General features: G+C 42.3%; 2 protein-coding genes across 19 annotated transcripts in view; one reads left to right on the top strand and one right to left on the bottom strand.

Annotated features, from left to right (window-relative positions):
• LOC120376441 overlaps window positions 1-2,345 on the bottom strand; it is a 47,130-nt gene extending 44,785 nt beyond the window's left edge. Inside the window, exon 1 of the mRNA XM_039496981.1 lies at window positions 1,948-2,345. Coding sequence (XP_039352915.1) covers window positions 1,948-2,345 — 398 coding nt within the window. The remainder of the gene's footprint in view (window positions 1-1,947) is intronic.
• ANKRD7 (ankyrin repeat domain 7) overlaps window positions 2,217-20,296 on the top strand; it is a 184,049-nt gene continuing 165,969 nt past the window's right edge. For 13 of the 18 annotated variants that reach the window (XR_005590376.1, XR_005590374.1, XM_039509062.1 and 10 more), the window contains exons 1-4: window positions 2,220-2,799; window positions 7,167-7,281; window positions 7,521-7,694; window positions 18,740-18,846. Coding sequence is in view for 14 of the 18 variants with exons in the window: in XM_039509062.1 (XP_039364996.1) it covers window positions 2,603-2,799; window positions 7,167-7,281; window positions 7,521-7,694; window positions 18,740-18,846 (593 nt within the window). In the remaining 4 variants the exon portion in view is untranslated. Of the gene's footprint in view, window positions 2,800-7,166; window positions 7,282-7,520; window positions 7,695-18,739; window positions 18,847-20,296 lie in introns of all 18 variants that reach the window. The other 5 variants (XR_005590372.1, XR_005590371.1, XM_039509035.1 and 2 more) reach the window with 3 other exon arrangements.

The following is a 20,296-nucleotide window of genomic DNA, read 5'->3' as shown; positions in this document are numbered from 1 at the left end:
CACTCCTGGGTAAGCTTAGTGGGTGCTCTGCATCCACCAGCAGCTAAGCTCCCCGCCCCACCTCACCTCCTCCTCTGAGCATGCCACATTCCCACTCCTCCACCTACCTCCCAGCGCTTGTCACCACCAAACTGCTGTAGCAAGCTCCAGGAGGGAGGGGGAGGAGCAGGAAAGTAGCAGGCTCAGGGGAGAAGGCAGGGAAGAGGTGGGGGCAGGGATTTGGGGAAGGAGTAGGAATGGGGCAGGGAGCGGGCAGAGTAGGGGTGGGGACTTTGGGGAAGGGGTTGGAATGGGGCCGGGAGCAAAGGGGGGTCAAGCACCCACTGGTGCCAGTAGAAGTCAGCGCCTATGTGTGGGAGAACATAAGAAAGGCCGTACCGGGTCAGACCAAAGGTCCATCTAGCCCAGTATCTGTCTACCAACAGTGGCCAATGCCAGGTGCCCCTGAGGGAGTGAACCTAACAGGCAATGATCAAGTGATCTCTCTCCTGCCATCCATCTCCATCCTCTGACGAACAGAGGCTAGGGACACCATTCTTACCCATCCTGGCTAATAGCCATTTATGGACTTAGCCACCATGAATTTATCCAGTCCCCTTTTAAACATTGTTATAGTCCTAGCCTTCACAACCTCCTCAGGTAAGGAGTTCCACAAGTTGACTGTGCGCTGCATGAAGAAGAACTTCCTTTTATTTGTTTTAAACCTGCTGCCTATTAATTTCATTTGGTGACCCCTAGTTCTTGTATTATGGGAATAAGTAAATAACTTTTCCTTATCCACTTTCTCAACATCACTCATGATTTTATATACCTCTATCATGTCCCCCCTTAGTCTCCTCTTTTCCAAACTGAAGAGTCCTAGCCTCTTTAATCTTTCCTCATATGGGACCCTCTCTAAACCCCTAATCATTTTAGTTGCTCTTTTCTGAACCTTTTCTAGTGCTAGAATATCTTTTTTGAGGTGAGGAGACCACATCTGTACACAGTATTCGAGATGTGGGCGTACCATGGATTTATATAAGGGCAATAATATATTCTCAGTCTTATTCTCTATCCCCTTTTTAATGATTCCTAACATCCTGTTTGCTTTTTTGACCGCCTCTGCACACTGCGTGGACATCTTCAGAGAACTATCCACGATAACGCCAAGATCTTTTTCCTGACTCATTGTAGCTAAATTAGCCCCCATCATGTTGTATGTATAGTTGGGGTTATTTTTTCCAATGTGCATTACTTTACATTTATCCACATTAAATTTCATTTGCCATTTTGTTGCCCAATCACTTAGTTTTGTGAGATCTTTTTGAAGTTCTTCACAACCTGCTTTGGTCTTAACTATCTTGAGTAGTTTAGTATCATCTGCAAACTTTGCCACCTCGCTGTTTACCCCTTTCTCCAGATCATTTATGAATAAATTGAATAGAATTGGTCCTAGGACTGACCCTTGGGGAGTTTCTCCTCTAACGTGAAAGATGTGCACTGAATGAGGCAAGGGTCCTGTGGAACAACTGTATTTGATCATATAGAGACTGTATCACAATGCAACCTTAAATGTGGCACTTCCTAACTTCTGAGTGCTTGACTGTGCAATTTTAATAATCTTTTAATGTTATTTTTGTATAATTACAAATATGTAATGAAATGTATGTTCAGATTCTTAGAAGACCCTAAGAACTAAATGAATTAATGGTTGTCTATAATCAAATCCTTTAAGTGAACAAAGAACCAACAAAAACTGGGTAGCTACTAGAGATGATTTACAGGTGCGGAAAGAAGTGTTCTGTAAATCTTGGGGATACGTAAATGACCCCTTACCACGGACAATGGAGATGGTCTTTCAGTTTCTGAACTCGCTTTGCAAACGTTACCTCAGTGCCCTGGTCCAATGCAAGAGTGGTGTCAAGCAGGGGGACCAGCCTTACGCTGTGTGTCCCAGGGGAGACTTACCAGTAACATGAGTAAGGCCCCCTGGAGCCCCTCGGATCATGACTAGCATCGCCAAGCAGCCGCCCGGCGCAGGAAGAGGCGGGGCGCCCCCAGCCGCGTGCAGGGGAACGGCGGAGGGATACAAGGGCAGGGCTGGCCCGGCAGGGGCACCAGAGCACCCAAGGTCTAGCGTGGGGAGGGGAAGGGGGTATGAGGCGCCGAGTCAGCAGGGCGGAGGTGACAGCGATGGGACGTGGCCTCCAGCCTTGGCTCGCCACTCTCCTCGGCCGCGAGCCTCGCCTCAGCCTGCTGGGTACAGATCTAGGCGGACCGCAGTGAGAACAACTAGGCGGGGCCGCAGAGAGTTCGCGCTTGCGCGTCGAGCCGCCCATCCCAGCAGCCCCCTGTCTCCTGCGCATGCGCGATCGGGATTGGGACGCCGTTGCCGTGGCTGCGGAGTGACGGACGGAGCCCCAGGCCTTAGGGGGTTCCCCGCCCCACAGCGAGCGGTCGCGGCCCTTCAGCCCCTGCTGTCCTCAGCCAACGCTTCGCGGGAGCCCCGCAGTGAGCGCGCGGCTAACCCGGGTTTGGCCGCGGCGGTGGGCGGAAAGTTCCCGACGCTGCGGGGCCCGGATGCCCCTGCTGAGCTGGCCGGGCCGGCCCGCCCCGCCGGAGGATGAAGAAGTTCTTCGGCTTCGGGAAGAAGAAGAAGGAGCAGTCGCCGCCTAGCCGCGACTCGCTGCCCGGGGTCGGCTACGAGCTGCGGGAGAAGGAGCTGGGCAAGCTGCACCGAGCGGCCGCCAGCGGGGACCTGGGCAGGCTCCAGCAGCTGCTGAAGAAACACGACATCAACCAGCTGGATAAAGAGAACAGGTAACGGGGGCGGGCGGGGCGCCGTGGCTGTGGCCCTCCCCAGCGCAGCCGTGGCCGGGCAGCGCGACTCGGCGCAGCCCCTTCACCTCCCTGTGGCCGGGGCTCGCCAAGTGGGGCCAAAGACCCTCCTTCCCTAGCTCCAGAGAAGCAGCATTTACATAGGCACCAGTGAAGTGGGCTGTAGCCCGCGAAAGCTTCTGCCCAAATAAATTTGTTAGTCTCTAAGGTGCCACAAGGACTCCTCGTTGTTTTTGTTTTATTGTAAACCAAACCCTCAGCTGCTCCAGACCAGCGGGTCTCCACCCGCGGGCAGTTTGTGGCCCAATCCGCACACGGTGGTGGCCCATGTGACAGCCTCAAGGATGCCACAGGTTGTGTGGATGTGGCTCACGTAACTGATAGAGAGCAGCATATGGGGTCCCCAATGGTAAATAGATTGAGAACCGCTGTACCCTAATGATGCTGTAGCCTTCCAGTGCAGCATGGGCACGGGTCAGTTGCAATTTAAGCTAATGTAAATGGTGGAGTCTCTGTAACTTTTGAAGCCTTTAAACCATGAGTTAAGAACTTAAGTAACTCAGCCAGAGGTGAGGGGGTCTGTTATAGGAGTTGGTGGGTGAGGTTCTGTGGCTGCAAAGGAGATAAGACATTAGATCATCACAGTGGTCCCTTCTGACCTGAAAGTCTATGAGTCTTATGGCTAGGGTGACCAGACATCCCACTTTTAAAGGGACAGTCCCATATTTAAGCCCCCCTGCAAGTGTCCTGACTTTTTCTTAAAAACGGGCAAATTGTTCTGTATTTTCTGCCCCCCGATCAGTACTAGTAGTTCCTGCTGCTGGCTCGATCCCTGTTTGCCAGCCACCCACCCACCAGTGGTGAGTGTGGGGGTCCAGTGGCTGATGATGGGTGTGGGTGTGCAAGGCTGGTGGTGGGGCAAAGCTGCAGCATGTGGGGCTGGCCGTCCCCTCACTGGTCCATCAGCACAGCCCCCATTGGGTGCTGGCTCTTGGTCATCAGGGCCCCATCCCAAGTCCCATTTCCAGCTGGCACTGGCTGCGAGCTGCAGTGGCTGGTGAGTGTGGGAGGGCGCTAGGCAGCAGCCAGTTAAGTGTTGTCCACCCATCTGCTCCTTATGTGCTCCCCCTCTTGCTGTCGTCTCCCTGCTTTGCCCCTTCCTCCTCCTCCTCCAATTCTGCTGCTCCTTCATATCCCTGGTCAGAGTACTTGGCTCACCAATAGCCTGGTCAGCGCACTTCTTCCTTCCCCCACTGCCTCTGGCTGGGCTGGCACCCCAGGAAAGCCCAAGGCCCTCTGGCTTGGGGCACTGGCCAGGAGGAGCCGAGCCTGGCATGTGCCAAAGCCCTGCACAGCGCTGGCACAGGGAAGCCGCTCCACCCCTCAGCTAAGCTCTGGAGTGGCGGGGTGGGGGGGAAGCGATTTCCAGCCTATTCGCGCCCTGGCCGTGCAGGCTCCATAGCAGCCCCCCGGGCAGCATCCCCTTCACACACACCCCTACCCGGGGTCCTCCCCACAGGGAACACTGGGCTGCTCTGTCCCCTATGCACCCTCCCCTGCTAAGCCACCTCTCTGGCTGGGTTCATTGAAGCGTCTGCAGTCAGGTCCTTGGACCCTAGTGCACAATGCATCCTTAGGGCTTAATCCCTTCCTGCCCGTGCTGTAGCCAGAGGAAAGGAGACAGTTGTGTTGTGTTGGTGGCCAACAGAAGCCTGGAAGTGTTAGCTGCCTTTCAACACTATGCAGGCAGGAAGGGACAAGCTGCTTCCAGACACAAGGGTGGGCGGTGTGGAAGAGGTGAGCTCTGCAAAGACACTGCCAGGTCATCCCTTCCCCCTCCCCTGTGGCTGGAAGCTGCTCCCATCCCATCCCTCCCCCACAGTCCTGAAAGGTTGCTGTGGGCCACATTCTGGTGTGAACCCTGGCAAAAATCTGGGGCGAGTAGGTGACCCTGCATGCTGCCCCCATATGTTGCCTGGGGAAGACTTGGGACCAGGAGAGGCAGGTCCGTCTCAGGGGCACAGCCAAGCATGGAGGGTAGAGTGCTGGGCAGGGAGGGTCAGGACAGGTCAGTCGATCATGCTTCACCCCCCCCCCCCCCGAGAAGTGTATGGAAGTGTGTGTCACCTCTCCCTTTGTGAACCCTAAAGCCTTAAAGATAAGAAGGTAAATTTAAAAAATAATCCAACTACTCAGTATTTCTTTGTAACGGGCTCAGTCAACTTGATGCTAATTTCAACATTAGTTCTGATTGATTGCCATTGAACTCGCTTGAATATGAGAAATTTTACCAGGTGTTCTGTATTCAGCATAGGGAAATATGGTCACCCTACTTATGGCAAAACTGTTTTCCCCCTTGAAACAGAAGTTTGAGAGCCAGAATGGCTCTGTAATGTACCTTAAATGTTACCAAATGTAGGCACACTTTTAGATGGTTTTATGTTTTTTAAAACTGCCAGTTGCTTGCAGAGCTGTAATGAAGCATTTTAGCGCCTGTGGCGAGCAAGCATATTTGCGCCTCCTAGATGTGACCTGTGGGGGACATGTGGGGTCTGCTCAATTTCTGCCTCCCGTTTAGCACAGAGGTTTTCAAACCGTTGGGTACACCTTCCTAGGGGGATGCACCACATAGTTTGAAAACTGTTACCTCCTGGCCAGGAACCAGGGTGTAATGTCAAAAACAGCTACTGACAGATTTTGTTATCAGCAGCAGTTACTGACATCTACGGATGTTCTCTTTTCCTGCATTGTCACAATTTGCTACCTCTCCCCTTTGTAATCTTCTGGCCCAGGATTAGCAGATTCTGACAGATAGAAATCACATGTCACAGTTTGCTGCCGCTCAATTTTCCCATCCTCTCTGGTCCAGGAGTAGCAAATTGTGACAGGGCATCAACCATCCATCACAATTTGCTAACCTGGGCTCCGGCCAATGCAGCTGGGCCCAATCTTGCAAGTGGGTGGGTGGGGGCTGATGCTACTGGGCCCAATCCTGCACGCCACCCCATTTTTGCATCCTTGCGGGCTCTGCACCATGGGTGGCTGCCCTGCTCACCCCACCATAGTTACGGCCACGGTTGCTTGGTGCAAATTATTTTAAGACTGTTCTTTGCCTTTTGTATCCATTCAAACTCCTGTCCCAACTCTCCATTGGATGCTTATTTTTCTCCTCTGTCTTGGAAGAAGTTTGAATGGAAGGAAAATTGTAAGGCCATCTGTGGTGCTAACATCTCCAGCAATCAGGAAAGTAGCTTTCTTATAGCACCCTGGCAACTGCAATTGATGGAGCCATGTGGCACATTTTCTGCCTTTATTTTGTGGAGTAGAAGTACCATTGATGATCCATTGAACTAGGTATATTAAGACATAAAAGATGCCGAAAGTTGAAGTGTTTAGTAGCAAAACAAAAGAATCTACAATATTTCAAATGCAAAAGATTCAAGGAGCATATGTGCAATGTAGACAATAGGAGAATTACAGGCTGTAATAAATTAAATATATTTTATTTATTGACACACTGCAAAGTTGACTGGGTTTTCTGTTTGGTGACGTTGTAAGGAAATAAAAATAACTATACTCTCTAAGCTGGTAATTAGCCAACCATAGTTCATGTTTTGGAACAAGTGATCAACTCATATTGCAAGGAGTTCTACCATAGAGAGGACTCTTATAGCAGGATTCAATGTTAGGACTATTAGAGTTGAGATTGGCACAAAGACAGGACACTTCTTGTGTTTTCTGCTTTGTTTTTTAATGATTAAAGAATTAAAGGTGATAATTTCCTTATCTTACTTGGCCAATCAGAAGTTTTATAAACCCACTCCACTGAGCATAGGCTTACATTTGCTGTAGTTGCTAGAAAATGTAATATATATATATTATCTTTACAAAATTCAGAATTGTCTTGAAATTTTGTTACAAAAGCCAATATCCTAACACTTTGGACAGTTTTTGCATTTTAATTGTAAGGAAAAATTGCAGGTTTGGTTGTTATAGTCTAAGATTCCAATTCTGCAATCTGTTCTGCATTGCACTGGGGTCCTATTAAAGCACCCTATTTGGGCACGGGAGTTCACCTGTACAGGTCCAGTTGCAGGATCAGCATCTAATAAGTGTATTATTTCAAGGTTATTGTGGTTTTTTTTAATAGCTATTATAATTTTCAGATTCTTAGTTTTGTAATGTTTTAAAGTACAGAAATGTTTTCCATTGGTAATATGGTTTCTTTTTAAGCTTATTTTTACAAAATCTAAAATTTGGGCCAAATTTAAATTGACATTATTCCTATAACATAAACATCAAACTTTTATTTGGTTGTCTGTTAATTTGCTGTATCAACTTATTTTTAGGACACCTTTGCATCTTGCCTGTGCTAATGGACATTCAGATATTGTTAATTACTTAGTGGACAACAAGTGCAAACTAAATCTGTGTGACAATGATAACAGATCCCCATTGATGAAGGTATGCACATTATTTAATGCAGTTATGTAAGATGTACTGAGATTACTTTTCCACTTAACTGCAAACTCTGTATTATGGAATGTATAAAGTTACATTACTGTCAGTGGGTATGTAATATAGTATATAAACAAAATGTTACTGCAATTTTTTATTTATTAATTTCATTAAGTTGTGGCAATTGTAATAAGATGGAATTTAACTTGCAGAATTTATTCTCTCTTTTTCTGTTATATTCACAGGCAGTACAATGCCAGGAGGAAAAATGTGCAACTATGCTGCTAGAACATGGTGCAGACCCTAATCTTGTGGATGTTAACAGCAACACTGCCCTTCACCTGGCTGCCCAGACTGCTAATATATCTCTAGTAGTACAATTGCTTGAGTACAATGCCCATATTGATTCACAGAATAAGGTAACTCCTTATTTTTAGAAAAAGAGAACAAGAAAAATTGTAGATTTCAACTTCTAGTTTGGTGTATGTTTTTAAAGAAAGAATAACCCTCATTTTTGTCTTAAAACAGTATTTTTAATTTCCTTTTAAAATCTGTTTTAATCAGAATCTTGGTATATAAATTATCATAGGTAAAGTAGCATCTCTGGGATGGGGGTGGGGGCTAGCCAAATGTTCCCCCCAGGCCTCCTGCGGAGCCAGGACTTTGGGGGACATGGCCTCAGCAGTGTCTGTGATCCCTCCCAGGAGTACTGTGTGGCCTGGAGCCATACTCATAATTTTCCTGAGGCTGGTGAAGAGGCTGGTGAAGAGGCTGAAGTTGGTTCCTTATTCCTGGTTACATTTTCCAAGTTTCTTATTTGTGCTACCACCTCCTTATGTGATTCCCAGTTCCTTATTCCAAGGCCAAAAAATTACTTAGAAATATATTCAATTTTTAGAAATGTTATCAAATTAATATGATTGTGATAAGTAAATAGGAATTTAATTTTTTAATTGTTCCTTAATTAATCAAGGAGCTAGGAAATAAATCCGTTAGTTTTTAAGGTGCCACCAGACTCTTCATTGTTTTTGTGATGAAATAAGTTTCAGGTCACCCTAAGTGACACATCCCTCTGACAGACAGTTCTGAAGGACTTGGGACATGCCACTCACTGACCCAAAACTTTGTTCCTGAGCAATTGGCTGCTAAATTCATGCTTCCACCCCACTTCCATATTGTACATAGGGCTTGAATAAAGAACTGGGTTTTAACAGACAATATCTGACCAAATGTGTTTTGGTCGCCCCAAGTGACACATTCCTGTGATTGTCAGACTGTTTTTGAGGGATCTGTGACATGCCACTCCCTGATCTGAAGCTTTTATTCTTTTGCAATATGCTGCTAAATATCCCACCCCATCCCACTTCCATATTATAAAAAAGTGCTTGAATAAGGAGCTGGATTTTTAACTGGCTGTATGAGTTAAAATGAGTCTCGGGTCACCCCAAATGACGTGTCTATAAGTGTTATACACTTCTGAAGTAATAGGGACATGCCATTTGCTGACACGAAGCTTAGTTCATTAGAAGTATGCTCCTACATGTTGCATTCCCACCCTGCTTCCAGATTGTAAATAGATTTTGAATAAGGAGCTGGGTTTTGACTGGCTGTCTGAGGCAAAATATGTATTGGGTCATCAAAATGACAGTTCCTGAGACTGTTACTTTGTTAGGAAGAGATAAGGAAGGATATGTCACTTTTAGATGTGAACCTTTATTTCTGGTCTGACAAATAGATTATTATCCCAATTTTTATTTTGTGTTTCTTAGTTAACATAACATATGTATGTGAAAAACAACAAAAAGCAATATTCAATCAATTTGTTGCAAATCCAGCTGTAATGTTTTCACAGAAATTATATGATAGTTGCAAGTGAAAGTGCCAGTAGGAACTTTGGTTTATTGTTAGACAAATTAAGAATAGGAAAAATGGCTAAATTTATTGAAATTTGTTTAATTTTGTTAAAGATATAAAAACATTTATTAGAGTTGTTTTTTGATCTTTACCAACAAAAATAATATGAAGACCCTGCATGGGCACGGTTGTCTCCCAAATAATCGTGTTTATTAACTATATGCAAACATACTATGCCTAGATTAATGCATACTGCTGTCCTAAATGGTGTCTAAAATATAGAAAACAGTGAACACCAGTAGAATGCTCACAAACTATTTCAAGGAATACTACTTTATTCCTGAATACTACAATTAATTGAACCAGCTAGTGTCTTTAATGTTGCTATAAGACTCTTACAGCCGCCACATAACTTGGTACACTTCACTGGAATTTGGAGAACTCTACCTGTGGCTCAAATATCTCCACCCCCTTTCCTTTCTAATTCTAAAATTCTGTCATAGAAATGCCAGCCGTGAGGTTGGGCAAGTTTGTGGGAACATACAAAATGATTCCCAGTGCTCTATGTTATCCCAACAACCTGTGATAACACCTTTGTTTAATGAACTTTACTGTTTACACAAATAATGTTCATAGACTTTAAGGTTAGAAGGGACCATTATGATCATCTAGTCTGACCTCCTGCACAATGCAGGCCACAGAATCTCTCCCACCCACTCCTGTAAAAACCCCTAACCTTCGTCTGAGTTATTGAAGTTCCCAAATTGTGGTTTGAAGACCTCAAGCTGCAGAGAATCTTCCAGCAAGTGACCCATGCCTCATGCTGCAGAGGAAGGCGAAAAACCTCCAGGGCTTCTGCCAATCTGCCCCGGAGGAAAATTCCTTCCCGACCCCAAATATGGTGATCAGTTAAACCCTGAGCATGCTGGCTGGTGAGTCTTGCCCACACCCAGGAAAGAATTCTCTGTAGTAACTCAAATCCCACCCCATCTAACATCCCATCACAGACCACTGGGCATACTTATCTGCTGATAATCAAAGATCAGTTGCCAAATTAAATTGCCAAAATTAGGCTATCCCATCATACCATCCCCTCCATAAACTTATCAAGCTTAGTCTTAAAGCCAGATATGTCTTTTGCTTGACTTCTGTTGAATTAATCAATATTTTAAACATTATTTTAAATATTAATGCTATATGCAAGTTACCTTGTATCATTCTACAGCGAGGGCAGATGAAGGTTTTTTTCTGGACTAGGGACATTTTGTCTAAATAATCAGCGATTGGTATTTGAAAACATGTAGGTCACTACTTTGAGAGATATCTTCCAAAATGCATCGTGTTTTCTTTCAGCTTACTTGCTATCATACACAGAAATCTTTGAAGGGAGTAGGCAAGGGTTAAATATTTAAATATTTCTTGTGATCAGACTTATCTGCAAGTGTAATGAGTAAGATGCATGTTTCACTATTAATGAAATGACATACTCAATTAACGTAATCCATTGCACTTGTTCACATTAATTCTGAAATTGTGAAATAAGTAAATAGTTTGCTATTTATTTTATTGTAATACAGTATTTTAATTGAGCAGTTGTTGCTGTTGTTGTTATTGCTGATCAATGGCGACACCTATATTTAAGCATTCCCAAGGATTTGTGTGATAAGACAATGATTTACCCAGAAGAGAAGTTTCTGCATGAATTTCTGCATAATTTGGTGCTGTCTGCCCTCCATAAGGAAGTTTTTATGGTCTGTAATCCTGACAAAGCCAACTACTGCACCAAACATCCAAATGGAGTGGGAAACTCTGATAAAGATGTGTGCAGAAGGTTTAGTAACAGGGTTTGATAGATTGAGAAATGTTTAGATCAGAGGGGACCATTAGATCATCAGATCTGACCTCTTGTATATCACCATAAAATTTTATCCAGTTGCCTTTGTATTCAGCCCTGTACCAATTTGTGTTTGACTAAAATATATCTTCTAGAATGACATCCACTCTTGATTTACAGATATCAAGAGATGGAGTATTCATTACTTCTGGTGATAGTTTGTTCAAATGGTTCATCATCCTCTCTATTAAAAATTTGTGCCTAATTTCTCATTTGAATTTGTCTAGTTTCAGCTTCCAGCCATTATTTCTTATTCTGCCTTTGTCTTTAGTACCATTTTTTGTACATATGAAGGTACTTACATTTCATAATCAATTCATGTCTCAGTCTTGTTTTTGATAAGCTAAACAGATGGAGCTCTTTGACTCTCATCCCAAGGCATTTTCTCCAGCCCTCGAATCGTTTTTGTGGCTCTCTTCTGTGCCCTGTCGAGTAATTCAACATTTGTTTTAAAATGTGGACACCAGGACTATATGCAGTATTCTAGTATCAATCTCACCAACGCCATAAACAGCGATTAAAAATCACCTCCATGCTCCTACTCAGTACTTCCATTTGTACATACAAGGATGACATTAGCCCATTTTCCCCACAGAATCGCACTAGGAGCTCATGTTCAGTTGCTTGTCTACATCATTAATGATTTGGATAATGAAGTATAGAATATATTTATAACATTTGTGGATGACACCACCCTGGGAAGGATTGCAAGCTTTTGGTGGCAGAGTTAGAATTCAAGATGACCTTGACAAACTGGAGAATTGGTCTGAAATCAACAAGATGAAATTCAGTAAAGACAAGTCAAAAGTACTACACTTAGGAAGAAAAGATCAAATGCACAAATACAAAATGGGGAATAACTGGGTAAGTGATAGTACTACAGAAAAGGATGTGCAGGTTACAGCAGATCACAAATTGAATGTGATCCAGTAGTGTCATTCAGTGGCGAAAAAAGCAAACGTAATTCTGGGGTTTATTCACAGGAGTGTTGTATGTAAGATATGGGAGGTAATTATTCAGGTCTACTCAGCGTTGGTGAGGCCTCAGCTGGTGTGGTGTGTCCAGTTCTGGGCATCACACTTTTAAAAAGATGTGTAGAAATTGGAGAGAGTCCAGAGGAGAGGAACAAAAATGATAAAAAGTTTTAAAAAACCTAATCTCTGAGGAAGGATTTAAAAACACTGGGTATGTTTAGTCTTTGAGAAAAGAAGACTGGGGAGGGACCTGAAAAGTCTTCAGATATGTTAAGGACGGTAATAAAGAGGATGGTGATCAATTGTTCTCCACGTCCACTTATTGTAGGACAAGATATAATGGGCTTAATCTATGGCAGAGGAGATTCAGGTAAGATTAAAAAAAACGTTCTAAATATAAGGATAGCTAAGCACTAAACATGTTATCAAGGGAGGTTATGGAATCTCTGTCATTGGAGGTTTATAAGAGTGAGTTAGAAAAGCACGTCAGGGATGGTTTAGATCAGTGGTTCTCAAACTTTTGTACTGGTGACTCCTTTCACATAGCAAGCCTCTGAGTCCGACCCCTCTTATAAATTAAAAACACATTTTCATATATTTAACACCATTATAAATGCTGAGGAAAAGCGGGGCTTGGGGTGGAGGCTAACAGCTTGTGAGCCCCTGGGGGGTCCTGATCCCCAGTTTGAGAACCTCTGGTTTAGATATACTTGGTCCTGCGCCGGGGATTGGACTAGATGACCTCTTAAGACCCCTTCAGGCTGTACATTTCTCTGATTCTGTAATCACTAAATCCTTTTCAGAATCATTGCTTTCCAGGATCCAGTCCCCCATTCGGTAGGTTATCTGCGTTCTTTGTATTTAGATGTATTAAAACCTATTTTGTATGAATCCAGATTGCTTTGTAGGATTGCTCTGTTCTCATCACTATTTACCTCTCTGCCAATCTTTGTCATCCACAAATTTTATCTGCAGTGTCTTGATGTTTACTTATTGTTGGTGAAAATGTTGAATAGCATTGGGCATAGTCTGCATCCTTGCAGAACCTCACAAAAAACACCCATATTCATTGATGACTCTCCTCTGACAACTACAATTTGAGACCTGTCAATTAACCATTTCTTAATCCATTTAATGAATGCTTAATTGATATGTTATAGTTCTAACTCTTCAATCAGAATGTTGTGTGGAAATAAGTCAAAGTATATTACATTCTCTTCCACAAAGGTTCTTATACTGCACTCATCACCAGCATCTTCTATTAGTGCATTAAGCAATGTGATTACACGTCTGTCATATGGTGTTTGGTCTCTCATCCTCCCCAGGGATAGCAGCTCGTGTAGCAGATTGTCTTGTTTTAGCAGTCTTTTAAGTTTTGTTTTTTTTATTAAACATACCTGTTGCTATGTGTTTATGTTAGAGAAGGCAAGGTCAAAGAAATGAGCCTTGCAATTTGAGCAGGAAGTGGTGAGGTTTGTGGTGGTGGTTAGTTCCTGGGGGAATTCATTCCACAGTGTGGGACCAGCCCCAGAGAGAGTTCTGTCTACTACACAGACAAACTCTACCCTTATTGTAGAGAGTTCCATTGTGCCTGAGGAGCAGAGTTGTTGACCAATGTCTTTGTTTTGGAGTGTAGGAAATGTTTTAGATATCCTGGGTCTAGGCCACTGAGCTCCTTGAAAATAAGGACTGAGACCTTAAATTTGATTTGAAATTATATGGGAAGCCAGCATAAAGAGTGTAGAAGAGCTGTGATGTCGTCTTGTTGTGTTGCCACATCAATTTAGTTTGTTTGTGCCATCTTGAGTTTAACTTTTGTACCTTGTTTTCCTTCTTAGCACCTTCCACACTGTTAGTTGTTTAATGCCCTCGTAGCTGCTCCAGCTAGTTTCCAACCAAGGCTAGCACCTTACTTGTGAGATGCAGACCATCCTATATGTATAGCCCCTCTCCACTGGAGTGTGGCCTAGTGTTTCACAAAACGAAAACCTTCAGCCTCACACCAATTGTGTAGCCAATAGTTCTCTTCCAGTATTTTCCGCCTTCTCTCACTTACTGGATTGGTAGATCTCCACGAAAATCGCTTTCTTTTTCTTCTGCTCCCTTCCAAGATGCCTGAGGTCTTCTAAAGCTCAGTAATTCCATGTGACGCTGAGTTTATTGGTTCCAGCATGTATCATCATCAGTGGAGACTTGCCAGACAACCTCATTGTAACAGTCAGTAGAGTTTCCCCCCCCAATAGCTAGTGAAGCAGTTTATAATAGCTGGCAACCATCAGGGAAAATTAAACACCTCAGGGACACAGTAGCCTGAATTTTTAAACTGTTTTCCCTTATCAGTTTAAAGGCAGTTAAAGCTAGTCCTAAACTGTTTTTTGCTGAGCAGATTGCAGGGGTGCAGGGTTTTCTAACCACCAATCAAATGCTAACACAACCAAAGCCTGTGTAAGTGTGTATAAAAATTATTGTTTTTTGTATAAAGTTAAAGTTTCTGTATCCTAGTACAAAGCTCTCCTTTCTTCTGCAAAATAAAGCTTTGCTAGGCCTCCAAAACCTTATCACCACATTCCTGCGGTTAAAAGTGCTAGTTCGCACCAAGTCTCCTTTCAACACCCCCATTCTGCAAGTCAAAAAACCTAACACATTAGCTCTCAGCTAGGCAAACCCAACATTTCGGTAACATCATAATCCTGTCTAATCCTGCTGTTACATCTTATATCATTACTCCATGGAGATAGCACACTGTCCTATTGTCCTTGTATCCCTTGCTGAATTTTCTGTCCATTCTTGTTATTGTGGAATAATCAGTTATGATTGTTTGAATTCTTAGAATGGTTGAAGAAACTCTCTTGGTTGCTGTTTATTTTATACTGCAAGGATACCACCCATCAAGTGTGATCCCTGTAGCTTTCTGTTCCATTCCTCCAAAGAAGTTCTTTTGTTGTTGACTGGCTAAGTGTCTGAAAATGTTTTGATACTTCTAGACACAAGGTGAGTAAGGTAATATCTTTTATTGGATGAGCTTCTCTTGGTGAGAGAGACAGGCTTTTGAGTTACACAGAGCTCTTTATCAGGTGGTCTTCTAGTTGAACTGAATGCCTCCTGGCTCTTTTTCCTTCTAGGTCACCAATTGCCTGTCTGCCCTGCTGGTTTCTACTCTCTCCAGTTCCCTTCCACATGTGACAATGATTTCCAAATCTGGTTGTCTAAGAAGCCTTTGTTTTCTTGCACAATGTTTCAATTTACGCTTCCAGACCATGTATTTTCCCCTCCAGTATGGGCACCAGCTTGCATTGCGTACATCAGAAATTTGTTCTGTATTCCAGCAGAAAGGAAATATAGCACATCCAAGGCAGGTCACAGCAGTTCTCTCATAATCCATATCTGCTAACTGGTGTAGCCATCCCTAAAACAGCAATCATACTCCCTTCTCCAAACTCCCACCCAAACTCATCTGGTTTGCCACTCTAGTTCACCTGGCAACTGACTTACATACTAAGACACAATGCTGAGCTTCCTCCCTCACAAACAAGGATGGCATAACCACTCAGAGACTGCAAACATTTGTTCTGTTCAAAGCCCCAGCAGTCCTGGTGACAAGGCCCTCCTTGAGACACAGACTTGTCTCACTTGGCCAGTTCAGGAGTATACAGCCCAGCCACAGAACTCTCACGAACAAACAGATGGAACAAATACAGCACTTGCGACGTCCTTCTACCTACAAGCCTAGGATCTACAACTTCTCCCTCTGAAACAGCCCTGTTTGCCCCTCCTGTTACCCTGCTAAAGGGTGTGTTGGGGCCAGTAGAGGAGGTTGGTGATATGGGCCACAATTTTTCACAAAGAAAAGTTTCAAGTAAGGGAGTTCCACGTCTCAGCTACATCAGAACAGTTTAATGTTTGTGGCAATATATCACTTGGGGTAACCCAAGAGTTATTTGGTCATGTATAGTCAGTCAAAATCCAGCTCCTTGTTCAAACTCTATATACAAAATGCAAGTGGAATAAGGATGTGAGATGTGGCAGCATGCGTTCAACAATGAAGCTTCAGGTCAGCAAGAAGCCTGTCCCAGAAGAGTCTGACAGTAATAGGGATGTGTCATATGGTGTGACCTAGAATTTATTTTATCATGTACAGCCACTTAAATCCCAGTTTATCTGATTATTTAATAACAAATTAAGTAATTAGTAATTTAAATTTTTATCACATTGAAGCAGATTAATCTGATGAACTTTTTAAAAATTTAAACTTACATGGATATATTTTTAAACAATTTTGGTCTTCAAATAAGGAACCCTAAATAAGCTGCTGGTACCACAAAAAAAAAATCAACTTCAGCCTCTTTGAAGGGTGACCCTTTTAAGAAGTTGCCAGAATCCCACAGAAAAGGGAAATTCAGCAGCAGAGGTGCCAGCAGCACCAGGTCTATGCTAGGAAAGCTTTGCTGGTACACTATATTGGCAAAGGGCTGCTAGTGTGGACACAGATTATACCAGCAAAGTTGTGCTTCCTTTCCCTTCTGGAGCGAAATAAGCTGTACTGGCAAAAGCACAGTTCTCCTGGTATAACTGTGTCTACGCTTGAAGCTTTTGCCTGCAAAGCTATGTCAGTCTGGGATCACACCGCTAACTGATATAGCTATGCTGGTGAAAGTTTGCAGTATACACCTGGCCTAATAACTGAGACCTCTGCTTTTGTGGTCCTTCCCATATCCTTGGGGGCACATGGCCCCAGCAGCCTCCTTCCCCTTCCAGCAGCTAAAAGGTGGTGTCTTTACAACCTCAGAAACTTTGATGATATCAGCAGTTCCAGACTGTAATCTACTTTATGAGGTTGGAAGATTGCCTGGCTCGTGATGGTGATGTTACAATTGGAGAGGGTGTAATTTATGGACTGTCATCAGTAGCACTTTTGCCATTCTGAATTGTAGAGTTATCAAAGTATATGCTCCATATTAATAAAAGAACCTTTTCCTCCACTGGTATGTGATAGCTGCAAGGACCCATCCCTAGTCCTGAACTGTTGTAGAGGGGATGGGAGAACTCTCAAGCCTCAGTGTGGAAAGCATCCCAGAGGAAATAGGGCTTTATATACATTGTCTAAAGGAGTTGTGGGGATAGTTTGTTAGTTCCTTTTCATGAAAGAAAACAAGTATGTTTGGTAGAGAGGCAGTTGCAGACCATTTTTCCACGTTCTAGCTAAACCAACAAATAGTATAAACATAATAAGCAAGTCCGGGTCACGTTTATGGGAACAGAAGTGAGAAATGTTAAGTGAGCGCCAGGTGTTATAATTTGGTAGAAATTTTTTTTTAATGATTATTTTAAATAAAATCAAAAACAAAAAAAAGTTAAATTATATGGAACTATCAAGCTGGGGCCCTGTTAATTTTTATACTGCTATAAAGTGTTACAGTTACTTTTTTTCCCTCCTATTGTTCATTTCTGGCTGTGTCTTGTTTTATCCTAGGTTGTAATTTTTAGAATCATGGACTATGTCTACCATTGTATTTGTAAAACATCCAGTGTTGGGGCATTTGGGTACTATCGGTGTTTTTAATATTTTAATGTTTAATATTTTAATATTTTTACAGTTTTTATTAATATCCAATGAAAAGGAACAAAATGAATATATACATCTTTCAAATAGCCCAACGGACTCTAAACATGAATGATCTGTCTGCTCTAATTTAAACTGTTGTAAATATGGAGCAACTCCATTGAAACTGATGGAGTTATATCTCTGTAATAGCAGTGTAAATAAGGAAGCAAGCTGACTACTCTTCTGAATAAAAGAGGGCATCTATAAAATCTTGAAATTGAAAGATAGAAAAATAAGAACTGAATCTTTCCTCAGTTTCTGTGTCTGTGGTGTCATCTAGGAAAACACACGCTTCAACAAGATACTGTAAACTGAATTTGGGACTAAAAAAATAACCTCATGCTCAGACATTTTATTTTATATGCAGCAATTTGCAAACTAATTATTCTATCATATAGTACTTGGTCAAAGTTAGCGATAGGTGATTGGAGCTGGGACAGGGATGCTTGTCTAAAGTATCAAATTATGTAAAGATTAGTGTCTTGATAGTCTGATCTCAGTACATTTTAAAGTAGTATAGAAATTTAGGATTTGCAGCTTCTGTGTTGTCTAAAGTTCCTCAGAATTCAAAATTTTAAAATTATGAAGTTTTTTCACTAGTGTGAATAAGATTTTAATGATCAAATGTGTTATGTTAATACTGTAAAATGGCATATGTGAAATTTAATTTTTGGTCTCTGTCAAGCTTTAAGTGGAAAGTATACACATCACAAAACCTACCATTATTATTTTGTTGGCAGTCTCACCACAGATTATATGAATTAGATGAGCTTGGAAAGTAAACCTGCCTACCGCCGTTAGCCTACTATCAAGGATGAGGAACTTTAGTGTTGGTCGCGGGATATTAGAGACAAGGTGGGTGAGATAATATCTTTTATTGGATCAACTTCTGTTGGTGAAAGAGACAGGCTTTTGAGCTACACAGATCTCTTCTGAAGGTTGTCTCTTTCACCAACTGAAGAACTCTTTGTAGCTCAAAAGCTTGTTTCTTTCACCAAGAAAAGATATTACCTCACCCACATTGTCTCTTTTTAGTTATTAATCATATTAAATCTAACTTTTATTTTAAATAGAAAGTAGGAGTTGTGTGCATGTGCACAATACATCTATGGAAAAAAAACATGTATCTTTATTCCATAGGAGGGGTATACACCGCTTACTATTGCTATAACTGAAAATCACCAAGAGATGGTTGAGTTTTTTCTTAGAAAAGGAGCCGATGTACATGCTAGAGACAAGTCTGAAAGGTAAAGTATAGGTCAAACTATTATTGACTAATCTACAGAATAAGCAGTAGCACAAAATTATGGATGTTACAAAAGTAATACGGAGGCAGGTCCTCTGGTGTAGCTGATCTTCACAAAGCACAGATCAAAGATGTGTGTGAAAAGGTACGTTAAAGCCTGCAAACAGCCCAATGATCAATGTGATGTGGAGTGATCTGAATCCACCCACTTCCCTCTGGTCTTGGCTATCTTCCTTGCTAGATCTGCATGAGGGAAGTGCTGTGTTGTAAGAAAACCTATGCCATCTGAGCAAAATCTGGACTATTCTGGCTATACTAGATTCCACTGGTGATGTGGCACAAAGTGGAAAAGAATCTGTCCCTTAGCTTCTTTCTTGCTAGATGTCTACTTTTGAGAATAACCATGGTCATGAATAACCATTACAAATACATTTTAAAATATAAAATCCTCCAATTTTGTATTAATTAGCCCAGCAAGGTTTATTTTTAGCAGAAGATGATTGCATGAATAAGGAATTCAGATTATATCAAATTCTGATCAGAGGATTAATTGACACTTATCTTAGATGCTTCCCTTTTCCAGCAAGTGGAAGAAACCCCAATTCTGGATGGTTAGGAGTTATTTTACTGCATAGTAAGGCCTAGGAGAGGCAGACTTCATTCTTGCAGCATCTTCAGTTCTTTAACAGCTTGCTGTGTGTGCCCTTGATACACATCGTGGTATCCTAATGAAGACTTAGTAGAAGGAAAGATCCTAGCACGTGCAGCTCACAAGTGATCATCTTCCCAATATGGATTTAGTCTGCTAGTGCAAAATCATGTATATTTTGCTGCTGGCAGGTCTCCCTAAATCAGACTTGTGATAGGCTATATCTCACTTCAAGTGCAAAATAGAATAAATCTTCTCTGTGAAATTATATTTCTGTGGGTTGGCTGCCATATTATTTGTGTCTGCCAAGTAATAAGTGCAGAATACATGCCATGTAAGAAGTGTATTGTCTATGTGATAAAAAGAAGAGCTTCTTGGTTCCTTGTCAGAAAGTAGCCTGCTTGGAAGCCATATTAGGTATAAGTGAAGAAAGATTTTTTCCTTGGTGAAATTTCAGTTCCTATATCTGTTTCATTGCACATTCAAAAATGGTTTGGTTATAACATGTCCCCTTAATATTCTTACAATCTGTTTGATTATGGGTATGGGAGAGCGCTATAAATGTTAAGTAAACAACTAAGTATGCAAACTCCTCTCATATTGACTTCTGGAAACTGAACTACCGTTTTTATCTTGGGTTCATAATCTAATAAGTCCTCTTCCACTGACTTCTGCAGCCATTCTTTTTCTATAAAGAGACTTTTAGGAAAGAATTCACACTGGTAGTACCAGACTGATGGGAGGCCTAGTAGTGAGTTGAATTAGTGTTAGTAGAGGTAAGAATTTTTTGAAAAATTCCCTA

The sequence above is a fragment of the Mauremys reevesii genome, linkage group 1 (assembly GCF_016161935.1).
Source record: "Mauremys reevesii isolate NIE-2019 linkage group 1, ASM1616193v1, whole genome shotgun sequence".
Lineage (NCBI taxonomy): Eukaryota > Metazoa > Chordata > Testudines > Geoemydidae > Mauremys > Mauremys reevesii.
The sequence above is the reverse complement of the archived record's forward strand: the minus strand, read 5'-3'. Positions and strand labels throughout refer to the sequence as shown.